This window comes from Penicillium crustosum (genome assembly GCF_028827405.1).
Source record: "Penicillium crustosum strain IBT 35664 chromosome Unknown utg000001l_segment0_segment0, whole genome shotgun sequence".
NCBI classification, from domain to species: domain Eukaryota; kingdom Fungi; phylum Ascomycota; class Eurotiomycetes; order Eurotiales; family Aspergillaceae; genus Penicillium; species Penicillium crustosum.
Window position 1 is genome coordinate 7,428,773 of NW_026623122.1, and position 18,908 is coordinate 7,447,680.

The 18,908-nt window shown below is 48.6% G+C and overlaps 7 protein-coding genes across 7 annotated transcripts; 6 read left to right on the forward strand and 1 right to left on the reverse strand.

The window, feature by feature from the left end:
• Positions 1-253: 253 nt before the first annotated feature.
• Positions 254-1,005, forward strand: N7487_002790 (uncharacterized protein; the record flags this gene model as incomplete). The annotated part of the gene is made up of 3 exons (XM_056870537.1): positions 254-358; positions 408-652; positions 711-1,005. Coding segments are annotated over 3 exons (645 nt in total), but the record flags the coding sequence as incomplete, so codon positions are not given.
• Positions 1,006-2,499: 1,494 nt separating this feature from the next.
• On the forward strand, positions 2,500-3,440 carry N7487_002791 (p24 family protein; the record flags this gene model as incomplete). Its single annotated transcript, XM_056870538.1, has 4 exons — positions 2,500-2,697; positions 2,905-3,112; positions 3,175-3,362; positions 3,423-3,440. The coding sequence occupies 4 exons, from the start codon at positions 2,500-2,502 to the stop codon at positions 3,438-3,440; spliced, it is 612 nt and encodes a 203-aa protein (XP_056735322.1).
• A 577-nt stretch (positions 3,441-4,017) lies between these two features.
• N7487_002792 (uncharacterized protein) lies at positions 4,018-4,837 on the forward strand (the record flags this gene model as incomplete). Its single annotated transcript, XM_056870539.1, has 2 exons — positions 4,018-4,152; positions 4,442-4,837. The coding sequence occupies 2 exons, from the start codon at positions 4,018-4,020 to the stop codon at positions 4,835-4,837; spliced, it is 531 nt and encodes a 176-aa protein (XP_056735323.1).
• A 99-nt stretch (positions 4,838-4,936) lies between these two features.
• Positions 4,937-5,803, reverse strand: N7487_002793 (uncharacterized protein; the record flags this gene model as incomplete). The annotated part of the gene is made up of 3 exons (XM_056870540.1): positions 4,937-5,616; positions 5,682-5,700; positions 5,762-5,803. The coding sequence occupies 3 exons, from the start codon at positions 5,801-5,803 to the stop codon at positions 4,937-4,939; spliced, it is 741 nt and encodes a 246-aa protein (XP_056735324.1).
• A 743-nt stretch (positions 5,804-6,546) lies between these two features.
• Positions 6,547-14,533, forward strand: N7487_002794 (type I polyketide synthase; the record flags this gene model as incomplete). Its single annotated transcript, XM_056870541.1, has 6 exons — positions 6,547-7,304; positions 7,363-7,888; positions 7,943-8,480; positions 8,541-13,198; positions 13,262-13,582; positions 13,634-14,533. 6 exons carry the CDS (start codon positions 6,547-6,549, stop codon positions 14,531-14,533), a joined length of 7,701 nt encoding a protein of 2,566 aa, XP_056735325.1.
• Positions 14,534-15,190: 657 nt separating this feature from the next.
• Positions 15,191-16,651, forward strand: N7487_002795 (uncharacterized protein; the record flags this gene model as incomplete). The annotated part of the gene is made up of 1 exon (XM_056870542.1): positions 15,191-16,651. One exon carries the CDS (start codon positions 15,191-15,193, stop codon positions 16,649-16,651), a length of 1,461 nt encoding a protein of 486 aa, XP_056735326.1.
• A 404-nt stretch (positions 16,652-17,055) lies between these two features.
• N7487_002796 (uncharacterized protein) lies at positions 17,056-18,692 on the forward strand (the record flags this gene model as incomplete). The annotated part of the gene is given in 4 exon segments (XM_056870543.1): positions 17,056-17,378; positions 17,434-18,073; positions 18,090-18,262; positions 18,278-18,692. The coding sequence occupies 4 exon segments, from the start codon at positions 17,056-17,058 to the stop codon at positions 18,690-18,692; spliced, it is 1,551 nt and encodes a 516-aa protein (XP_056735327.1).
• Between the last annotated feature and the right edge of the window lie 216 nt (positions 18,693-18,908).

The window sequence follows — 18,908 nt, forward strand, 5'->3', positions numbered from 1 at the left end:
TGCTATTTTTACTTGTATACATAACAGACTAAATCCCTCCAGGCAGACTAATTATTCAAGGCAGCAGTGTTGATTCCCCCATTTTGGGCTTGGCATCACCGGGTCGTCAAACCACTTGCTTAATAAACAAAGACCTTCACAAACCTCACATTTGATTCTTACACTGTAAAGCCAAGAAATACACATCAAAGCGAGAATGTGCGAAAAAATGTGCCAAAAAATATATTTCGCCAACAAACACCCGCTCTCTAGAGCTCGCAAGACACAGGTCCTTATCTCGGTGGTTTCGTGGCCATGCGCTCTCGCCGCCGTCTTTACGAGTCGTGATGGCCCTCAAGCATGGATCCAGCTCATTGCAGTGAGTCTTCCTCTCCTACTATGATAGAAGCCAACCTAACAATTCGAAGATCACGGTTTCTAGCACCATACCTGTATTCATGCTCTTCGGGTATCGCAAATCCAGAAGTCAATCTTATTCGCTTCTTGAAATCGCTATTGATGGCTTGGTCGCATTGTCCCTAGTCGGGGTATACATCTCTGGAATGATCCTCCTTTCTACTCAACAGATTAGCGAATGGGAATCTCCCTGGGACTATACGATTGCCCGTGGTCTTCCCCAGGTTTACTCCAACCTCTCATGTATCATCCTCGGGTAAGTCGGTCTAGCAATCAAATATCACCTGGTCTTTCAAATATACTAATGTCACTAGTCTGTTATATTTGCGCACCTTTTCCCAAGGTTTATTCCAAAAATGCATTAGGCCTATGCCCAAGACCCGCCTCGTCAACTACATCCTTTGCCCAACCTGTAACCAATCTGTGAATCTTCCGATGACCAAGAGTCAGGATGTGACTATGAGCGTGGCGGGACAGGGAAGACCCTTTGGCACGGCTGATAGTCTTTGGGGTCTGTACTCTGATGATGTTGGGCCCCAGATATTGCTACCCGAGAGCTCCTTGGGCATGGAGGGTATGCAGACTACTGGAATTGTGTCTAATAACTGAAGCTTTGGGATGCTGAGAACAAAGCTTTAATATGGATGCAAGGGCCTAATATTTTGACTTTTTGCAATCACCGATAGCCCGACTTTGCTTCATAAAGTAAGTCTCCTTTATATTGGTAAGACAAGTATACCTCCTACTAACGGCACTATCCCAGACAATCGGAGTTATATACAGGTGGCAAATAAAGGTGCGTCAATGGTGAGACGATTGGCTACTCTACGGTTATATATGAGGTTAAGTTTTAAGATGTCACCTTCCAAGGGAGAGTCTCCTAGATAAGTCATTAGAAACAAATTGCAAATAAGCGTACTGCTATAGATAACTTCAGCCGATTATCTGCCATAAAAGTACCACCTATAAGGTAAGAAGTTTAGTAATAAAATAGAGTACTTTATTATTTTAGATTACCCAATACCTCTGTTATAAGTTAGGTTTCATCTGTATAAGAATAAGTACGGGTAATATATAGTACTTAGATTTGCAATTTCCTAGTAGTTATAGTAAATGCTACTATATGATATTGGTTTAGAGTAGCTGATTCTCTACAATTACGATATTAGGAAGGCAACAAAGTATCACCTGGGATGTTAAGAATCTTGACCGAGGATGTGCTCAGGGGATGGTCAGGTGATACTCAGTGAGTGGGCACCTGAGAGCATGTTGATTATGTAGTAGTCAGTGGTCAGCCTTGGAAGTCAGGGTACCTAGGGGCGTGCTCGGTGATCAAAAGGCGGCAAGAGGTGAGCACTAAAACGGAAAGAGAAAGGTCTCGAGTTCCAGGCATTATCCGGTATATATGACTTCATACGTAGTGTCGCTTTCACATTATTATTATTCTTGCACGTTAAATATCGAGACTTGGTACTGGCATTAAATGAATAAGCTACATTCATATCGCATTTTTATAATCTTCCTCTTGCTTTATATAGTTCGAGGTTTGATAAAATTCATATCCTACGAAGTGGTGATATTTTGTGGCATAGCTGGCTGGTACAATTAGGTTTGGCCATGTCTAAATTCATTTCTCTCTGCTGTGAGTCTTCCATTGCTCGTTGTATATTGAATATACTGTATGATGCTTTCTTGCTTTGTATCTAGAATTGGTCAATTGGAACTGTTTGTTACTGTTTTAGCACTAAACATAGGTGTCTGTTTATAGTTGATGCACAGGGTAACGATATATATATGCTGCAGTATACATTGGAAGATTTTGGATAATCATTTGAATAAACGTAGAGACTATCATATAGGAGGCTCGGTCAAACAAGAAATTAGAGATAAAAAGATCAATCATCATAGTACAATCTAAATCCAACCAACTAGAGTCTAGAGTATACATCGAGCCAAGACCGAATCTCAAGGCGGAGCGGTGTTTATTGAAAGTGGTCCGAGCGCCGCCAATTGACACCTTGCGCGTTGACCAACAACCAACATCACCACCACTCAACTCGTTAATTCCCCCAGACTCATCGGAGTCAGTCGAAACCTTCCACTATGCGATTCTCAACAAGCACCATCCTGGTCACCGCGCTGGGGTGGATCACCGCCGCGACCGCACACACCATCCAGCTCAAGGCACACACACGAGAATGCTTCCACGAGTCACTGCACCGGGACGATGTCATGACTGTCACTTTCCAGGTTGGAGATCGGGAGTTTGGAGGGAGTGGAAACCTTGAGGTTGATTTCTGGGTATGAACTATCCCAGTCCCGGTCTTGGTGTTGGGTGATTTGAGTGTCGCTCGGGAGTCCTTTTCTGCTCCGATGGTGGCATTGGCCATGATATATCGGATCCAGAAACCGAGAGATAAATGTCTCCCACGACTAGTTCAGCTACTACATTGTGATGGAGGGATAGTTCAAGCGGAGAATGCAAATGCTAACGCTCGGTCGCCGCAGGTCGAGGATCCCCTGAGAAACCGCCAGTACTTCAAGCAAGCCGTTGCCTCCGACGACTACTCCTTCACCGCACAGGCGGATGGTAAATACAACTACTGCTTCAGCAACGAGGGTTGGACCTCGAACTCTAAGGAGGTCTCTTTCAACGTCCACGGAATTGTCTACGTGCCCGAACACGAGATGGCACAGGATCCCCTCGAGGTCGAAGGTAAGCGCGGGGAACAACAGCCGACAGAAGAATATTGAGACTGATTATCTGGTGCTATCTAGTTCGCAAACTCTCCGAGGCTTTGACGCAGGTGAAGGATGAGCAATCGTACATTGTCGTGCGTGAGCGAGTACACCGCAATACCGCAGAGAGCACCAACGGCCGCGTGAAGTGGTGGAGTATGTTCCAGCTTATGGTGGTCATCGGCGAGGGTGTATTCCAGGTGTGGTGGCTCAAGAGATTCTTCGAGGTATGCGTGGTTCCTTTGATTGAGACACCTGAAGATGAGATACTAATGCTCGATATGTAGGTCAAGCGTGTGGTCTGAACTAGATTTGCCGTGTTTCCTTGATCAAAAACATATCCTTTTTCCTCTTTTGTTATGCATCGATGAGCGGCAATTGTGGATTTTGGTATTTCTGGAGCAGTTCGTTTTCAGCGCGATTTACCAGGATAAATTTATCACGTTTTCACGCCATGGTATCATGCGACCGTCAAGTCTATATAATATCAATCTGTATTACCACAGTGACACATGAACTTCGTATGGACTTATACGGAGTACTCCGTATACTTGGTAGTATTATAGTTGTCCCGAGGATGCCGCCAGTGGCTGGTAAAAAGTACCGCAACCCAAAAAGAATGCGGAGATAGGTGAATTCTGACCCAATTGATACTGTCGCATGTTTGGGCCAAAAAATAAAGAAACCCTTTTACAAAATACAAAGGATTTCTCGCAATTACTTTATTTCACCGTGACGAGTATACATTGACCCCGCAACAGAGTAGAGACAAAGGTATAACCCCCGTTCTCTCAAATGCAAGGGAGGAAGTCTGACCACCGGGGACAGGAACAAAAATCCGATATCACGAGCACCTTACATGGTACTCAACCTTGGATAGTGATGGACGACCTCGAGGGAAACTCCAGCATCCTAAAAAACCCCGATCCCAGCGATCCGCTCTTCCATGTTTGCTGGGGTCGACAGTCGTGTTCAAGTTGCCTGACTGGTGATGTTGCCTGCAGCTGGTGTGCCATAGTAGGTCACATCCTCTTATGAACAGCTTGGCCTTTTTGTAGTCAAGTTTTACGTTTCTCTCCTTCTCTCCTTTCCCCGTGATTTACATTCCACATGCGCAAGCTCTCCACCGTACTCGTTTCACATCGTGCTCCCTTGCGTCTCCATTCTACAGAATGGGGAGAGGGGTTTCAAGGCCACAACCCGCAGTATTACCTTTGACTCTGACTTGATCAGCACGTTCAGGCCCATGATCTTTTCCCCCGTGCTGGAAGAAGCTGACTATTGATTGTTGATTGTTATGATATAGTCCTCGACCTGTGTTCCTAACCCATCGTGGGTTCCAATATTTGCGCCTTTGGGCTCAGAAAATATCTGCCCCCTTGGCTCCAAGGAGAGATGGGAGTTGAGAGCTAAGCCGTTTGGGTGTCACGCTAGTACCGTGACTGTTCTGTCAGTAATCGGTGCTGTGCTTACAACGCTGATGTTGGGCGTGGTAGGGGTTGGATTGGTGTGGCTTGTGTACCGGACTAGACGGCGTTGGAAGGAGGTAGAATATGGGGAGCTTGACGAGGAAGGGCAAAGATCATCTAAGTGGCGAGGTTGGGATTTAGGGGTTGCGTCCTTCGTTGGTCTCTTTCCTCAAAGGAGTCGGACAGAAAGTCAGCCCCAAGCCGAGGAGGAGATAAGGCCGCTGTTGGAGTAGATTCTAAGCACAGGTGATGCTATATTTATGTCCATGAGCTGAATATGGAATGTATAAGGAATGTTTCTTGGTATATTGCTATATAAATTGCTACCCCAATCAAGCGATACAGTTGATCATCTCGCGTGCCACTAAAGCCATCTCCTCTGCAGTCTGCTTGCTTCTTGGAATTAAATGCCCCGCGCCATGATCAAATAGATCAGCACTGTCTGGATCGCACATATTGTATAGTGCCATTGACCCATCAAGGAACGGATCAGCCGCACCAACAACATGGAAGGTAGGAATAGTGATTGGTTGTTCATCATAGTCGTCAGCCGTAAGAAGCTGGCCAGTCACGGGATGCACTGGCGGCCATCCGCCGAAAAAGATCGCGCATTTAATTCGAGGCTTCCGACCAAGTTCTCTTTCTCTTCTTTGCTCCTCGAGAATAAGCGACGCGGCAACTTGGGCGCCCTCAGAGAAGCCAATCACACCATCAATGTCGTCTTCACTGTCGAGAATGCCAACCAGACTGTCCACAACCTCGACGATACATGAGAATGTGGGATCATCTGCCGCCTTTGCAGCGGCTTTGATTGCCTCTTCCGGGGTGTCGCGTTTCGGGAAATCTCTCATGTTTGCGTGAACCCGTTTAGGCCCATCGACCTTGAAGAAGGTGTAGTTGGGTGGTGGACCGAAAAATCCGGCAAAATCTGGGGGAACATGTACCTCGGTGGCTCCCTGCGTGTAGTGGAAACTGGCATTTCCATTGGACGCGAGGGCATCAGCGAATGGACCTGGATTCACTATTAGTTCTCTTCCAGCAGTTCTTTCAACATTCACTGCATCAACTGCAGCTTACCTAGCTGTGTTTGGAGAGCCTATATATCCAATGTCAACTAAATGATTTTGTTTCCACGTGACAAAAAAGGATTGACATACCTTGGCGCTGCAATAGCCTCCTGGGAGACATAAAAACCTCATCACGATGATTAGCTGGGGAAGATCTTCGGAGAAAAACGCGAGATGGAATACCAGCCGGGGTGTTCTATAAAGATACTTTGTATGCGAAGACATGGACGAATTACGCCATCAGGGATCTGCCAGGATCCCGGGGGTTTTGCCTCTATGGTTGGAATGTACCAAGTACGCACCCTCGCCTTAGCAAGGGCACCGGAACGAAACACTATCTAAAACATCGCAAAGACGTGGCTTGGAGCGCCAGAGCAGATTTACTGATCCTGATTTGCAGCCCTGGAAGCCAAAAAATGAGAAGAAATGAGTGGACCCGATGCTTTGATGCACGGAGGATCTAGGATCCCATTGACGTGTTCGCGATTTGCTCGGTTCGTCATCAAGGAAGACAGGCATGGGCATTTCCAAGTTCTCTCGACCTATCATTGCCTGAATCAAGGTTGGATCCCCTGTTTTAATCAGGAAACCACAGGATGCAGATCGGCACGCGCACGCTTGGATGGCCATGCAAGGGCGGTTTTTACTCTATAACAAATTATTTTGACGCCCTTTATTATTTGTTATCCGCCTTTCAGGAAGTACTTGGATGAACTAATTGCCCGTTTTGAAAGGTCCGGCATTGTACTATTCTACACATTCTTTTCCTGCAAATCGATATTTGTTTCTTTGGACACTTGCTGGACATTGGTGGTAATTACACTGCCAGGTACATAATTCAACATCTTGAAACCGGACACTGAATCTATCAAAAGATGCGCCTTCAACAGCCCTGCGGGACTGGAACACCAGTTACTGAGATCCCAAATGCCTCTTTGCACGAGATGCCTAGTGAGAACCCCGATAGTGCCACGGGCGATGTACCCAAGCGAACAGCCATCATCGGCATGTCCTGCCGCCTCCCAGGAGACGTTTCAACCGCTGAAGATTTCTGGGACCTCTGTTCTCGAGGCCGAAGTGCCTGGTCGCCAATTCCGAAGACCCGCTTCAACGCCGATGCCTACTATCACCCTGATCCCGATAGACCAGGCTCTTTCAACCCGACAGGAGCCCACTTCCTGAAAGAAGACATTGGCCTATTCGATGCGCCCTTTTTCAGCATTACACTGGTGGAGGCACGATCAATGGATCCGCAGCAACGTATTTTCCTCGAATGTGTGTACGAAGCGCTCGAGAACGCTGGAATCCCGACCCATGAGATCACCGGCAAAAACGTGGGAGTCTTTGCCGGCGGCTCATATCCCGACTACGAAATCAACAACACCCGAGATATCTCAGCTATCCCCATGTATGCTGCCACTGGAACGGCCATAGCATTGCAGGCGAATCGGATTTCGCATTATTTTGACTTGAATGGGCCTAGTGTTACTGTCGACACAGCTTGCTCTTCTAGTTTGTCTGCTCTCCACCTGGCTTGTCAGAGTCTACGGAACGGTGAATGTTCGATGGCCATCGTGGGAGGATGTCACTTGAATATAATTCCAGAGGCTTTCGTCTCGATGACACGTTCTAGGTAAGTCAAACCGATTGATCTCGTGAAACACGTACGCTAATTACTGCGCCACTAAAAGATTACTTTCCGACACTGGTCGCTCATACCCATTCGATCACCGCGGCACTGGCTTTGGCCGAGGTGAAGGTGCTGGTTGTATTATATTGAAATCTCTCGAGGACGCCGAGGCGGCTGGAGACGCCATCCGATCCGTAATTATCAACAGTGGCCTCAACCAGGATGGACGGACCAGAGGTATTGCAACACCAAATGGCAAGGCACAGGAGGCATTGATTCGTCAAGTCTATAAAGAGGCATGTATAGACCCGTCCTTGGCAGGGTTTGTCGAGGCTCATGGCACGGGAACCAAAGTTGGTGATCCACTCGAAGCCACTGCATTGAACGCCGTCTTTGGAAAAGGACGGACTCCGCGTCAGCCGTTGCTTATTGGGTCTGTCAAATCGAACATTGGTCACACAGAAGGAACGAGTGGCGTTGTTTCAGTGATAAAAACGGCTCTGGCACTTGAGCGAGGCTTCGTACCACCAAACTGCAATTTTGAGAAGGCGAACGACGCGATACCCATGGAAAAGTGGAACATGAAGGTGAGACCAAGGGCCAACTTGAAGTATTAGCAAACCAAGCTAACGGCCAAGTAGGTACCCAAGAAGCTGATGCCTTGGCCTCGGGGCAAACCATATGCAAGTGTGAACAACTTTGGCTTTGGCGGGACCAATGCCCATGTTATTCTACAGCGTGGTCCCAGACACGAAGGCCAGCTTGCAGCGAACAACGATCCTCTCGAGCGCAAGCTGTATGTCGTCTCTGCATACGATAAACAAGCTACTATTCAACTTGGAAAGTCCATTGGAGCGTATCTCGACCTTTACCCAGTTGCTTTCAACGACAGCACTTTGGATAACATGGCCTACACGCTGGGACAGCGACGAACATTCCTGCCATGGAGATTGGCATCATCTGCAATCCTTGGACAGGAGCTGACTGCCTCGCTATCTACCAACGCAGTGCCTGTTCGTTCTTCCAAAGAGCCTACCGTCGGCTTTGTGTTTACTGGACAAGGTGCGCAATGGCACGGTATGGGCAAAGAACTTCTGAGCACCTACCCGGTCTTCAAGCAGACCATGCAAGACGTGGATGCTTGCTTGAAATCCCTCGGTGCTACTTTCTCAATTATCGGTATGTCCCATCTATAATACCGTCCACAGCAGTATTGAGCTACTCTAATACCCCACATAGATGAATTGCTTTTGACTGACCCTAGCGCAAGCTCGATCTCTGCGGCATATATGAGCCAGCCGGCTTGTACCGCGGTGCAACTAGCGTTGGTTGATTTGCTCTCCTCCTGGGGCATTCGTCCCAAGGCAGTGGTCGGCCATTCAAGCGGAGAGATCGCAGCAGCTTACGCGGCGGGGATTCTCAATCTTGAAGAATGTGTTCGTGTGGCGTACTCTCGTGGTGTCGCAGCGAACTTGGTTGCAAATGACGAGTCTCTTAAGGGCGGCATGTTGGCGGTTGGAGCTAGCGCCTCAGATATTCAGCAAATCTTGGATGCGATGCGAGACAAGCAGGCAGTTATTGCCTGTGTGAACAGCGAATCAAGCGTCACTCTGTCTGGTGATGCGGAGGTTATCGACCATCTGCAGACTGCTCTGGACAAAGAAGGGATCTTCACACGCAGACTGCAGGTTGAGGTTGCTTACCATTCTCATCATATGAAGACTGTTTCGAAGGAATATCGATCCCTGCTCGGCAAGATTACGCCTCGCGACTCCGATGTTCCGTTCCATTCGACCGTTTATGGAAAATTGGTTCCAGGGAGTGCTTTGGATGCCGCCTACTGGGTCGATAACCTGGTCTCCCCTGTGGAGTTTGTGGAGGGTCTGAAGAGCCTTGTGACTGACGAGGAGGGAAATACACCGATTAGCACATTAGTCGAAATCGGCCCTCACCCTGCCCTGCAATCACCAGTGAGGGATATTGCTCAGAAATACGCCCCGAATTCCAATGTGCAATACCTTCACACCTTGAAACGCAAGGTAGATGACATCGAGGCTGTCCAAAACCTTGCTGGCTCGCTGTTCACGCAGGGTATGAACCTCAACTTCCAAGCTATCAACTTCCCGAACTTGAAAACAACGATAAGGAAGCCAGCTGTTTTGACAAATCTGCCCAAATACCCGTGGAATCACTCAGAAAGATACTGGTTCAGCTCACGGATAGCTGATAACCATTTCCATCGCCAATTCGCTCGGAGTGATATCCTCGGCTCTTTGTGCATAGAGAATGTCGACTTTGAGCCTCGATGGAGAAATATCCTTCGCGTTGAGGACCATCCTTGGATCCGCGAGCACAGAGTCCATGGAACCACTGTGTATCCAATGGCCGGTTTCTTGGCTATGGCTATGGAGGCTATCTCACAACACGCACAACTTCACCATATTACTCCGGGAAAGATCGACCTCCGCGAAATCTTCATTAGCCGTGTCCTCGCCATCCCGGATAACTCATCGGTGGAGACAATGCTCAGCCTGAAACCAGCCCGAGCGGAAGCTCCTAGCAAATCAGTCCTCGGCTGGCACGAGTTCAAGGTTTTCTCATGGGCTGAGGGCCGCGGATGGGATCAACACTGCAATGGTTTCATCATGGTCCACGAAGCCAAGGACGTCAATCCTGTGGATGGGTCTCGACAGGAGGTTGAGAAAACCGCACGCGTCACTCAGCAAGCATTGAACATGCGGAATTCATGTTACGTGCCCGTTGACAGCAAGTTCCTCTACGAGAACATTTCCAGCGGAGGTGTTCATTACGGTCCTCTTTTCCAAGGACTGACTGATGTATCTGTGAGCAGGGATGCGAAAGCAATCGCTACCCTCCGTATCCCAGACACGAAGGCAGCAATGCCCCATCAACAGGAGACCCCCTGCATTGTGCACCCTGTTACACTTGATCTTTGCAGTCAAATCATGTGGGTCTTGAGTGGCTACGGCGAGCCCGGCCCGCAAGTCACCCGTGTGCCGTCGCATGTCAAGCAAGTCTCCGTTTCCTTGTCCCAAGAACTCAGTGCTGGAACTGTGCTGCAACTCTATGGTAGCAAGTCAGGAAATGAATCCGCTAGCAACCCTGAGACCAACCACATATTCGCCAGTCTTCCCAGCAACCCAGCGAATCTGCTCATTGACATCAGTGGTATCACTGTGGTACCGGTATCGAACGATATCAAAGGTTCAAAGAACACTTCGCCCGACCAAATTTGCTACAAGGTCCAATATGAGCCTTGCTTCGATTTCCTCTCTGCTGAAGATTATCTACAGCTCCCTCGCCCAGAGACTGACACGGTCCAAGGCCTTGAACGAATGCACCGACTCGAATCTGTGGCAGAGCACTATCTCGCACAGATGGTCAAGTCTGTGACAGAAGAAGAGGTCTCGAGTTTCGAGCCCCACCATCAGAAATTCTATCGCTGGGCCCAGAACACTTGCAAAAACGCGGGCATCCAAGCTCCTTTGCCCCTTGACGTTCTTGAACAGAACAGAACCGTCAATGGTGCAGGCGAGTTGACATTCAAAGTGGGAGAGTTGCTTCCCCAAATTCTCAGGGGCAAGGTAGACGCCTTGACTCTGCTGCTGGAGAATGACGGAATCGATAGACACTACCGTGACCTTGACGCTCTGAAAGAGGCTTATGCAAATGCCTCTGTCTGCATTGACAAGATGGCACATCAAAACCCTGAACTCAACATCCTTGAGATTGGTGCCGGAACAGGTGGTGCCACCCTGCCTATTTTGCAGAGTTTGGGCGGAGGCGAAGCAGGATCTACGCCTCGGTTCGGGCACTACACCTACACGGACATCTCTCCTGGTTTCTTTGAAAAAGCCAAGGCAAAGTTCGAGAACTGGGGACGCCTCATGACATACTCGACACTCGACGTGTCCGCCGATCCCATCGGCCAAGGGTTTAGTAATGGCACGTATGACGTTGTGGTTGCTTGCAATGTGCTGCATGCTACTTCCGATATCAGCCAAACAATGTCAAACATCAGAGCGCTTTTGAAGCCTGGTGGCAAGATCCTACTCATTGAGGAAACTGTCCCCAAGGCACGACACTTCCCATTCGTACTCCTGCCCGGATGGTGGCTGGCCAATGACAAATTCCGCAACGATGGGCCGCTACTCACCGTTGAAGGATGGAGCAACGTGATGATGGAAACTGGCTTCTCTGGCGTTGACCTGTGTGTTGAGGAGTACCCTGGAGCATCTTTCCAATCTGGTTGTCTTATGACATCCACCGCGAAGAGCCCAGTAACCGGTCCCGCAAACGCCGGCGATATTGTGATTCTTGGCATTGACTCGCTCGGCAGCGTGTCGTCCCTCAGCCTCGAATCTGGCCTCAGGAAGATGACCGGTGTTCACCCCATCACTGCTATGGACTCTGATGAGGTTGATGTCACTGGCAAATGGTGTATTTTCCTCGGGGGCATGGATCGCTCAATCCTATCGCACCTTACTGAAGAAAAATTCCAGACACTGCAGAGTCTTCTGAGCCGGGCTCGAGGTTTACTGTGGGTTGTTCGTCACAGCAAAACTGACCTAGAATCGCTTGGCGCGAACATGGCGATTGGACTGGCTCGTACTGTCAGATCAGAGACTGGACTCCAATTCGCCACGCTTGATCTGGGAGAACGAGAGACCATGCCCGATGCTGAGGCCGTGAGACACACGCTCAATGTTTTCAATGGAGTGTTCTGCGAGACATCGCAGCTGACACAAAACGACTGGGAGTTTGTTGTCCGAAATGGCAATGTTTGTGTACCCCGCTTGATTGATAACAACAAATTGAACCTCAGTGTCCAGCAAGAGACACCGGATGCGCCTCCCCAGATGCAACCCTTCAAACAAGATCGCGCTTTGCGACTTGCTGCGGGCGATGGGAGGGGCCTTGATGAGCTTTACTTCACAGACGATGTTTCCCGCAATGGAACCCTGCCGGAGGATCATATCGAGATCCAGGTCCACAGCACCGGCCTGAACTTCAGAGATGTTTTGATGGCCATGGGCCAGCTACAAGGAGACAGACTTGGACAGGAATGCAGTGGAGTCGTGACTCAAGTCGGAGCCGCGGTATCCGACTTCAAGATTGGAGATCGGGTTTGTGCGATGTCACCGGGTTCCTTGTCAACTTTCACTCGTTGCCCGGCCTCCGGATCCTGGGCAATTCCCGACGATATGCCTTTCGAAATCGCGGCTTCGATTCCTGCTGTGTTCTGTACTGCTTACTACTCTCTCATTGACTTGGGCCGATTGACTAAAGACGAGAGCGTCTTGATCCATGCCGCTGCAGGAGGTGTTGGCCAAGCTGCTATTATCATTGCTCAGAGTGTTGGAGCCAATATTTTCGCAACAGTTGGTAGTATCGAGAAGAAAACCTTCCTCATGGAAACTTACCAGCTCAAGGAAGACCATATATTCTTTAGTCGTGACATGTCATTTGCGCAGGGCATTCAGCACGCCACTGGTGGCCAGGGTGTTGATGTTGCTCTCAATTCGCTTAGCGGTGATGCCTTGCAAGCAACATTCGAGTGCGTTGCGCCCTTCGGTCGTTTCATTGAACTCGGCAAACGGGATATCACGACAAACTCTCGATTGGAGATGGCCCACTTCAACAAGAACATCTCCTTCGCATCTGTCGACTTGGGTATTGTCAAGGAGAAGCGTCCGCAATTGACGAAGCGGCTGCTGCGTGATTCGTTCAAGCTGTTTGTCGACACCAACGCCCAGTCGAGGTGGTCTGTCACCACTCTTCCCATCTCAGATGTTGAGGTTGGATTCCGGGCGTTGCAGGGCGGACAAGTGATCGGCAAGATGGTCGTCCAGGTTACTGATGACTCCATGGTTAAGGTATGTTTTCTCGGATTTATGACAGTCACATTTAGAGCGGATGGTTGCTAACTCAGCATGCAGGTCCATCCCGCTAGAAGGGATGAAAATCTTCTTCGCACAGACGCTTCATATGTGATCGTTGGTGGAACCAGCGGGATTGGTCTCGACATTGCCAGTTGGTTCCCAGAGAAAGGAGCCAAGAATATTATACTGGTATCTCGAAGTGGCGTTAAGACTGAAATCGCGAAGCAAACTGTTCAAGATCTTACTCACCAGGGTGTCAATGTGGAAGTCTGTCGCTGCGATGTGGCGGATAAGCAGAGCGTGGAGCAAAATCTTGTTCCACTCCTCGCTCGCATGCCTCCCGTTCGTGGTGTTGTATACGGCGCTATGGTTCTCCGGGTAAGTTTCTCAACAAATACCAAATCACATCTCCGCTAACTAGTCTCTTAGGACACCCTTTTTGAAAAGCTTAGTTTCGCAGACTACCAGACCGTGATGATGCCCAGAGTCCACGGAATCTGGAACCTCCAACGGGCGTTGACAACAACTAACGGTAGCGTGGATTTCTTTGTCAACCTTTCATCTGCCGCTAGTTTTGTTGGTAATATCGGCCAATCCCCCTACGCAGCTAGTGGAACCTTCATGTCAGCGCTCGCCCAGTACCCCGAGACAGCGAAGATGCGCTGCTCGACAATCGATCTGCCCATTGTGCGCGGAATTGGATACCTCTCCGACGACCAGAAGCGCGAGGCAATCGCTAAACAACTCGGTACCGAGTCCGTTGATGCAACAGAAATCCGTGGTCTTGTGACCGCGGCAATCCGCAACGAGTTCGACCTCTCGTGCCAGGGACACTGTGTGGTTGGCTTCGAAGGCGTCAAATCCACGCCGGTCAATGAACAGCCCTTCTGGGTCACCGATACCAAACTGTCGCATCTGCTGCGCCTCTCCACCCTCGCTGGCGCGGGTGAATTGGCCGAGTCTGCGCAGAATAGTACCGAGATTCCGCCCGCAGTTGCTGTCCGGCAATGTAAGGCCCGCGAAGCCGCCGAGGCAATTGTTGGGACTGCAGTGCTCAACAAGATCGCTACCATTCTCATGCGTCCTATGGAAGACCTTGATCCTGCTGCACCTATCACAGTTTATGGTCTCGATTCGCTGGTCGCCATTGAGATCCGAAACTGGATCACTCGCGAGTTGGAAGCTAATTTGCAGATCCTGGAGATCTTGACCAGTGAATCTATCCCAGCTCTTGCTGAGACGATTCTCAAGAAATCGGGTATCCTTACTTCAGACCTGAAGGCTGAGTGGGGTCTCGATGTGGCTGAAGGCCGAAACGGCCAAGAATGAATATTCTCCCCATCTACATTCTTTTGATTGAGAATATATCCTGTCAAATGTCAATCTCTTGCTATATTTTGGCAATGTATTGCACTCTACAACCTTTTCTTTACTTTGTTTATCTTATTTTGTCGGCATAGATATTGAAATTCAAACGTTTCCCCTGCATAATTAATTCATCGCCTATGGATTCGACGGCTAGCTTTATGTAGGCCGTCATCACACATGTAAATTATCACATGTTCTTACGGTGAGAAACATTTCCCGTTGAGTGCATTGGCGACTATCAGTGGAGAAAAAGGGATTGCCAATGGTCTGAGCGATGTCAAATCTCCGGTTTCTCCTCGGGGATCATCGCACTAGTGTGAATATTATTAGCCTTGTACGAGATATAATCCCGTTGTAAGAGGCTAATTGTAGCCGTTGCAATATACTTGAAATACCCCCCCTGTTGACCCGTAAGCCCTAGTGACATGTTTGTATTCTAGTTGGGCAATGCATCTTCCTAAAGGAGGTAGAGACATGGTGGCCCCATATATCTGCCATAATATTATAAACTGCATGTATTAACCCCACATCCCGCGTCTGACAGTTCAAATACCGGGGATTATTTATTCAAGCTGTGTTTTCTCTCAACTGTCTGCCTAAATCAGCCAAAAGGTAGCCATGACTCACCAAGAGGTCTTTCAAGTACAGCCTTTCGGGTGGGAGAACGACCTAGAAGAAGAGCGCTTTAAAGTGTCTACATTGGACTATTTGACAGCATGCACCTACAACAACTATGCTCTATTCTTTCGACTGGAAGACGCCGAGAAGAATCGGGCCGTTGATGTCTTGAAGGCTGGCCTTGAACGTACTCTCGGCCAAGTACGCCATCTTTGTGGGACAATTGAGAAGGACCCTACTGGTGGACATTCATTTGTCAAGAAAAAGGACAGCGCTGTCAAGTTATACGTTCAATGGCTGGATTCTCCAGATCTCTGCCAGGATTATCCATCATTTGATGAGATAGAAGAGGGCAACTTCCGTACCTCGGTATTGGGTGATCTTAAGCGATGGAGTGTACCTCCTATGACATACGGAGAGAAGCCAGAGGCACACCCAGATAATAGTCCAGTGGTGGCGTCCTATAAAGCCAACTTCATCCGTGGTGGATTGGTCTTCATTATGCACCATCTCCACTATGCCAATGATGTTATGGGATGGGCTGGGCTCACCCACCAATTAGCCGAGAATTGTTATGCAATTGTCCATCAGACAGAGTTTCCCTCGTGGGATGCTGGTTGCCTGGATCTGTCTCGTTTGATCAAGGCTGAAGTGCGCGAGGAATTGAAAGTTGATGGTCCTCCACCGCCTGAGATTCACCCGGATCATATCCCAGCCCAGAGTCTGCTCTTCCATTTATCAAAAAAGAAAGCAGCAGAACTCAAGAAGCTCGCTTCTCCGGCAGATAATACATGGATCTCTACTTACGATGCCTTTTCCGCATTTATCTGGCGCACAGTTACGCGACTAAGAGCACCAATATTCAAACCCGATCTCTCAGCGCCTCTATTCTGGGGAGAGGCTATTGATATGCGGCGCCGATTCCACAGTCCCAAGGTCCCCCCGCGCATCCAGCAAAACGTTGCTGCTGTAGCAATGTCGTCCACGGCACCTTGCACTGCCCCAACCGCCGCAGAAGTTATCTCAGAGTGGCCGCTGCCAAAGTTAGCCTTCTACATCCGCCAGTTGACCGACAGTGTTACGCAGGAGGCCTTAGACCTGGCATTGGAAATGGCGGCCACGGTACGCGATAGAACAGCGCTGAATACTCGGATTGATTCACAGCCACCGATGTCGGTACTCCAGACAGATCATCGCGATGCCAATGTTTCAAGTGCCAACTTTGGCTTTGGCTCTCCAGTTACATACCGTCATCTGATGGATTGTGTCACTCAAGGTGTTTTTATCATTTACCCGCCGCGAGACCTGTCTCCTGAATCGAATGATGGGCCTGAGTTCTCTCTTGCTTATGAGAAGAGCCTCAAGCAGGCACTCATTGAGGACCCGGAGTGGAACCGGTACTTTGAATATAGGGGTGTCGATGCCATGGATTCTCGTTACGAGGATACCTCTTCTGTGTGAATGTGAATTAAAATTTTATTGAGAGTATGCTTGTACATACGAATGCATTGAGCTTCTAATTCCTCTGACAAATCTACGGTTAACCATGACCACTCTGATTCTTAGAAACAAAAGTCCTAGGTTTTTATTATCCATACCCAAGCAAACATAGGGCACAACTGCAAATTCGGTTTGGATATCTCATATGGTGCACACTGGTACTGGTCACGTGTATAGTTGTATAGTTTTAATGTTCTTTCTTTGGCAACAACGACGCCCTCTGTTCTTTCTTTGCAGAAAATAACATTGTCCTTCTAGGTTGTTACGTCCTGCAGCTCACATCCTCGTCGCATCATGGCAGCTTTGTCACTATTCAAGGGCTGACTGACTTGTCTCTAACAGAATAAACCCCTGGCCTAAGCACCATGGATCAGAGCACCAGAAAATGCGAATACCCGGTCTTTCAGTACAGTAACTTCGATGTGTCCGCTATCTGTCAACTCGCAGGTGAGATGCGAAAGCTCTCATGCACATGTGATTTGAATCAGCGTCCAATGTGCGGCGGCTTTAACTGGGCAGTTTCCCTTTTATTCGCAGATGGAATCCAATGGGTTCTTCGCTCGCCGGCGCAGAACCACCCCGACCTGTCCGAAAGAAGTATCATCAAACTCCTCTTAAGCGAAGCTGCTACGCTCAGATATCTCAAGATTTACACGGACATACCTGTTCCTGATCTTCGTTCGTATGGGTAAGTGAGGTGAGCTGCAACATAAATGCCGTATCACGGAGCTGACTTTTGGAAGTGCTTATCGAAACAACCCTGTTCGGATCCCATACATTTTGATGAGCAAGGCGCAAGGCAAGTCGTTGAACACAATGTGGGGGAACGATGATCTTCGTAGCCGTCTGGATTCACTCGAAATGAACAAAGTAATATCTCAACTGGGACAAATTACATGGGACCTTGCTCAAGTCCGGTTTCCCCTCATTGAGTCTCTTTTTGAAGAAAATGGATCCTTTGCTGTTGGAGAATGCCTGTCAAAAGGCCACATCCAACATAAGAGACATTCATTGGAAGGAATTCCTCGTGGGCCCTTTGACAACGAGAGTAAGTTTTACTGCAGTCTCATTGTGGCTTTGACCAAACACGCCGAAATGCTACCATTGGGGCACCATTGCTTCACTGCCCCAATACCGTCTAGAAATGACTACGCCTATAAGGACCTGTGGCAGTGTGCCCGCGATCTTTGGAATCAATTCGTCACCGTTGGACAAAAGGTTGGCAGTGCCGCGAATAGAGTTGACTATGTTATTGCTGCAAATGTCCTCAAACATTTGATCTCTCAATATGAGTGCAACTGGTCTGGAGCCGGTCAGCTTTCCACTCTGCCACCCAGATCTCACCATGGGCAACATATTCGTCGACGATCAATACAACATTACGTGCATCATCGACTAGGCCTTTGCCACGACTGTACCCCTTCCAGTGCTTTTGTCACCACCCGGATTTCCTCAGTCGCGGCATAAGCTAGATGAGAGAGTCTGCCTTGGTTTCAGACACGGCTTCCAGGATGCAGCTGGGCCCAATACACACAATATACTGGTGGGATTGTCGGTTCCCAAGGCTATCTAGTGTGTTCAAAACAGCGAATTTGCTTGGTGTCTCACACGGTTTCTAGCATTCGATTCCACAGATGACATTTCGCTTTTTCGTACAATGTGGGGATCAGTGTACTCATCGGACCACAAACTCGAGTCGTATTTCTTTTCAGAAAGATCTCTACCGTATTATCGAAAGTTGCATGGAAAGATCAGAGAAGAGGACTTGACGGAATCTCGGATCAAAAAGTCAGAGAGTGATCTTTTCACCAAATCCTTGACCTTCGAGCTGTATTTAGCTCGTCATTTGACGATGATGTCAGACTGGGGATTCAATTATGACGCGTTCAAACAATCTGGTCTGCGAGATACAGAACAGATATTCGTAATTGAGGGGCGGGTTTGGCGATGGATTTTGGAATTCAAAAGACAACACCGCAACAGGATTGGCATTGAAGAGTGAGAGGTTTGAACATGGGCATGGGCAGTTTGAGAGAGACAGGTGCCCGGATGTGGCTCATACAGCTGACAAATAGAATACAAGTGTATTGTTAGGAAGAAAAGCAGCGAGAGATTATTGTTATGCTCAATCCATGTCCGATTTTCCAGCTCCGAAAAGACTCACAGCTCAAGATGACACGATGGTTTTTTAATATGGAGAGGCATATTTACACCAATA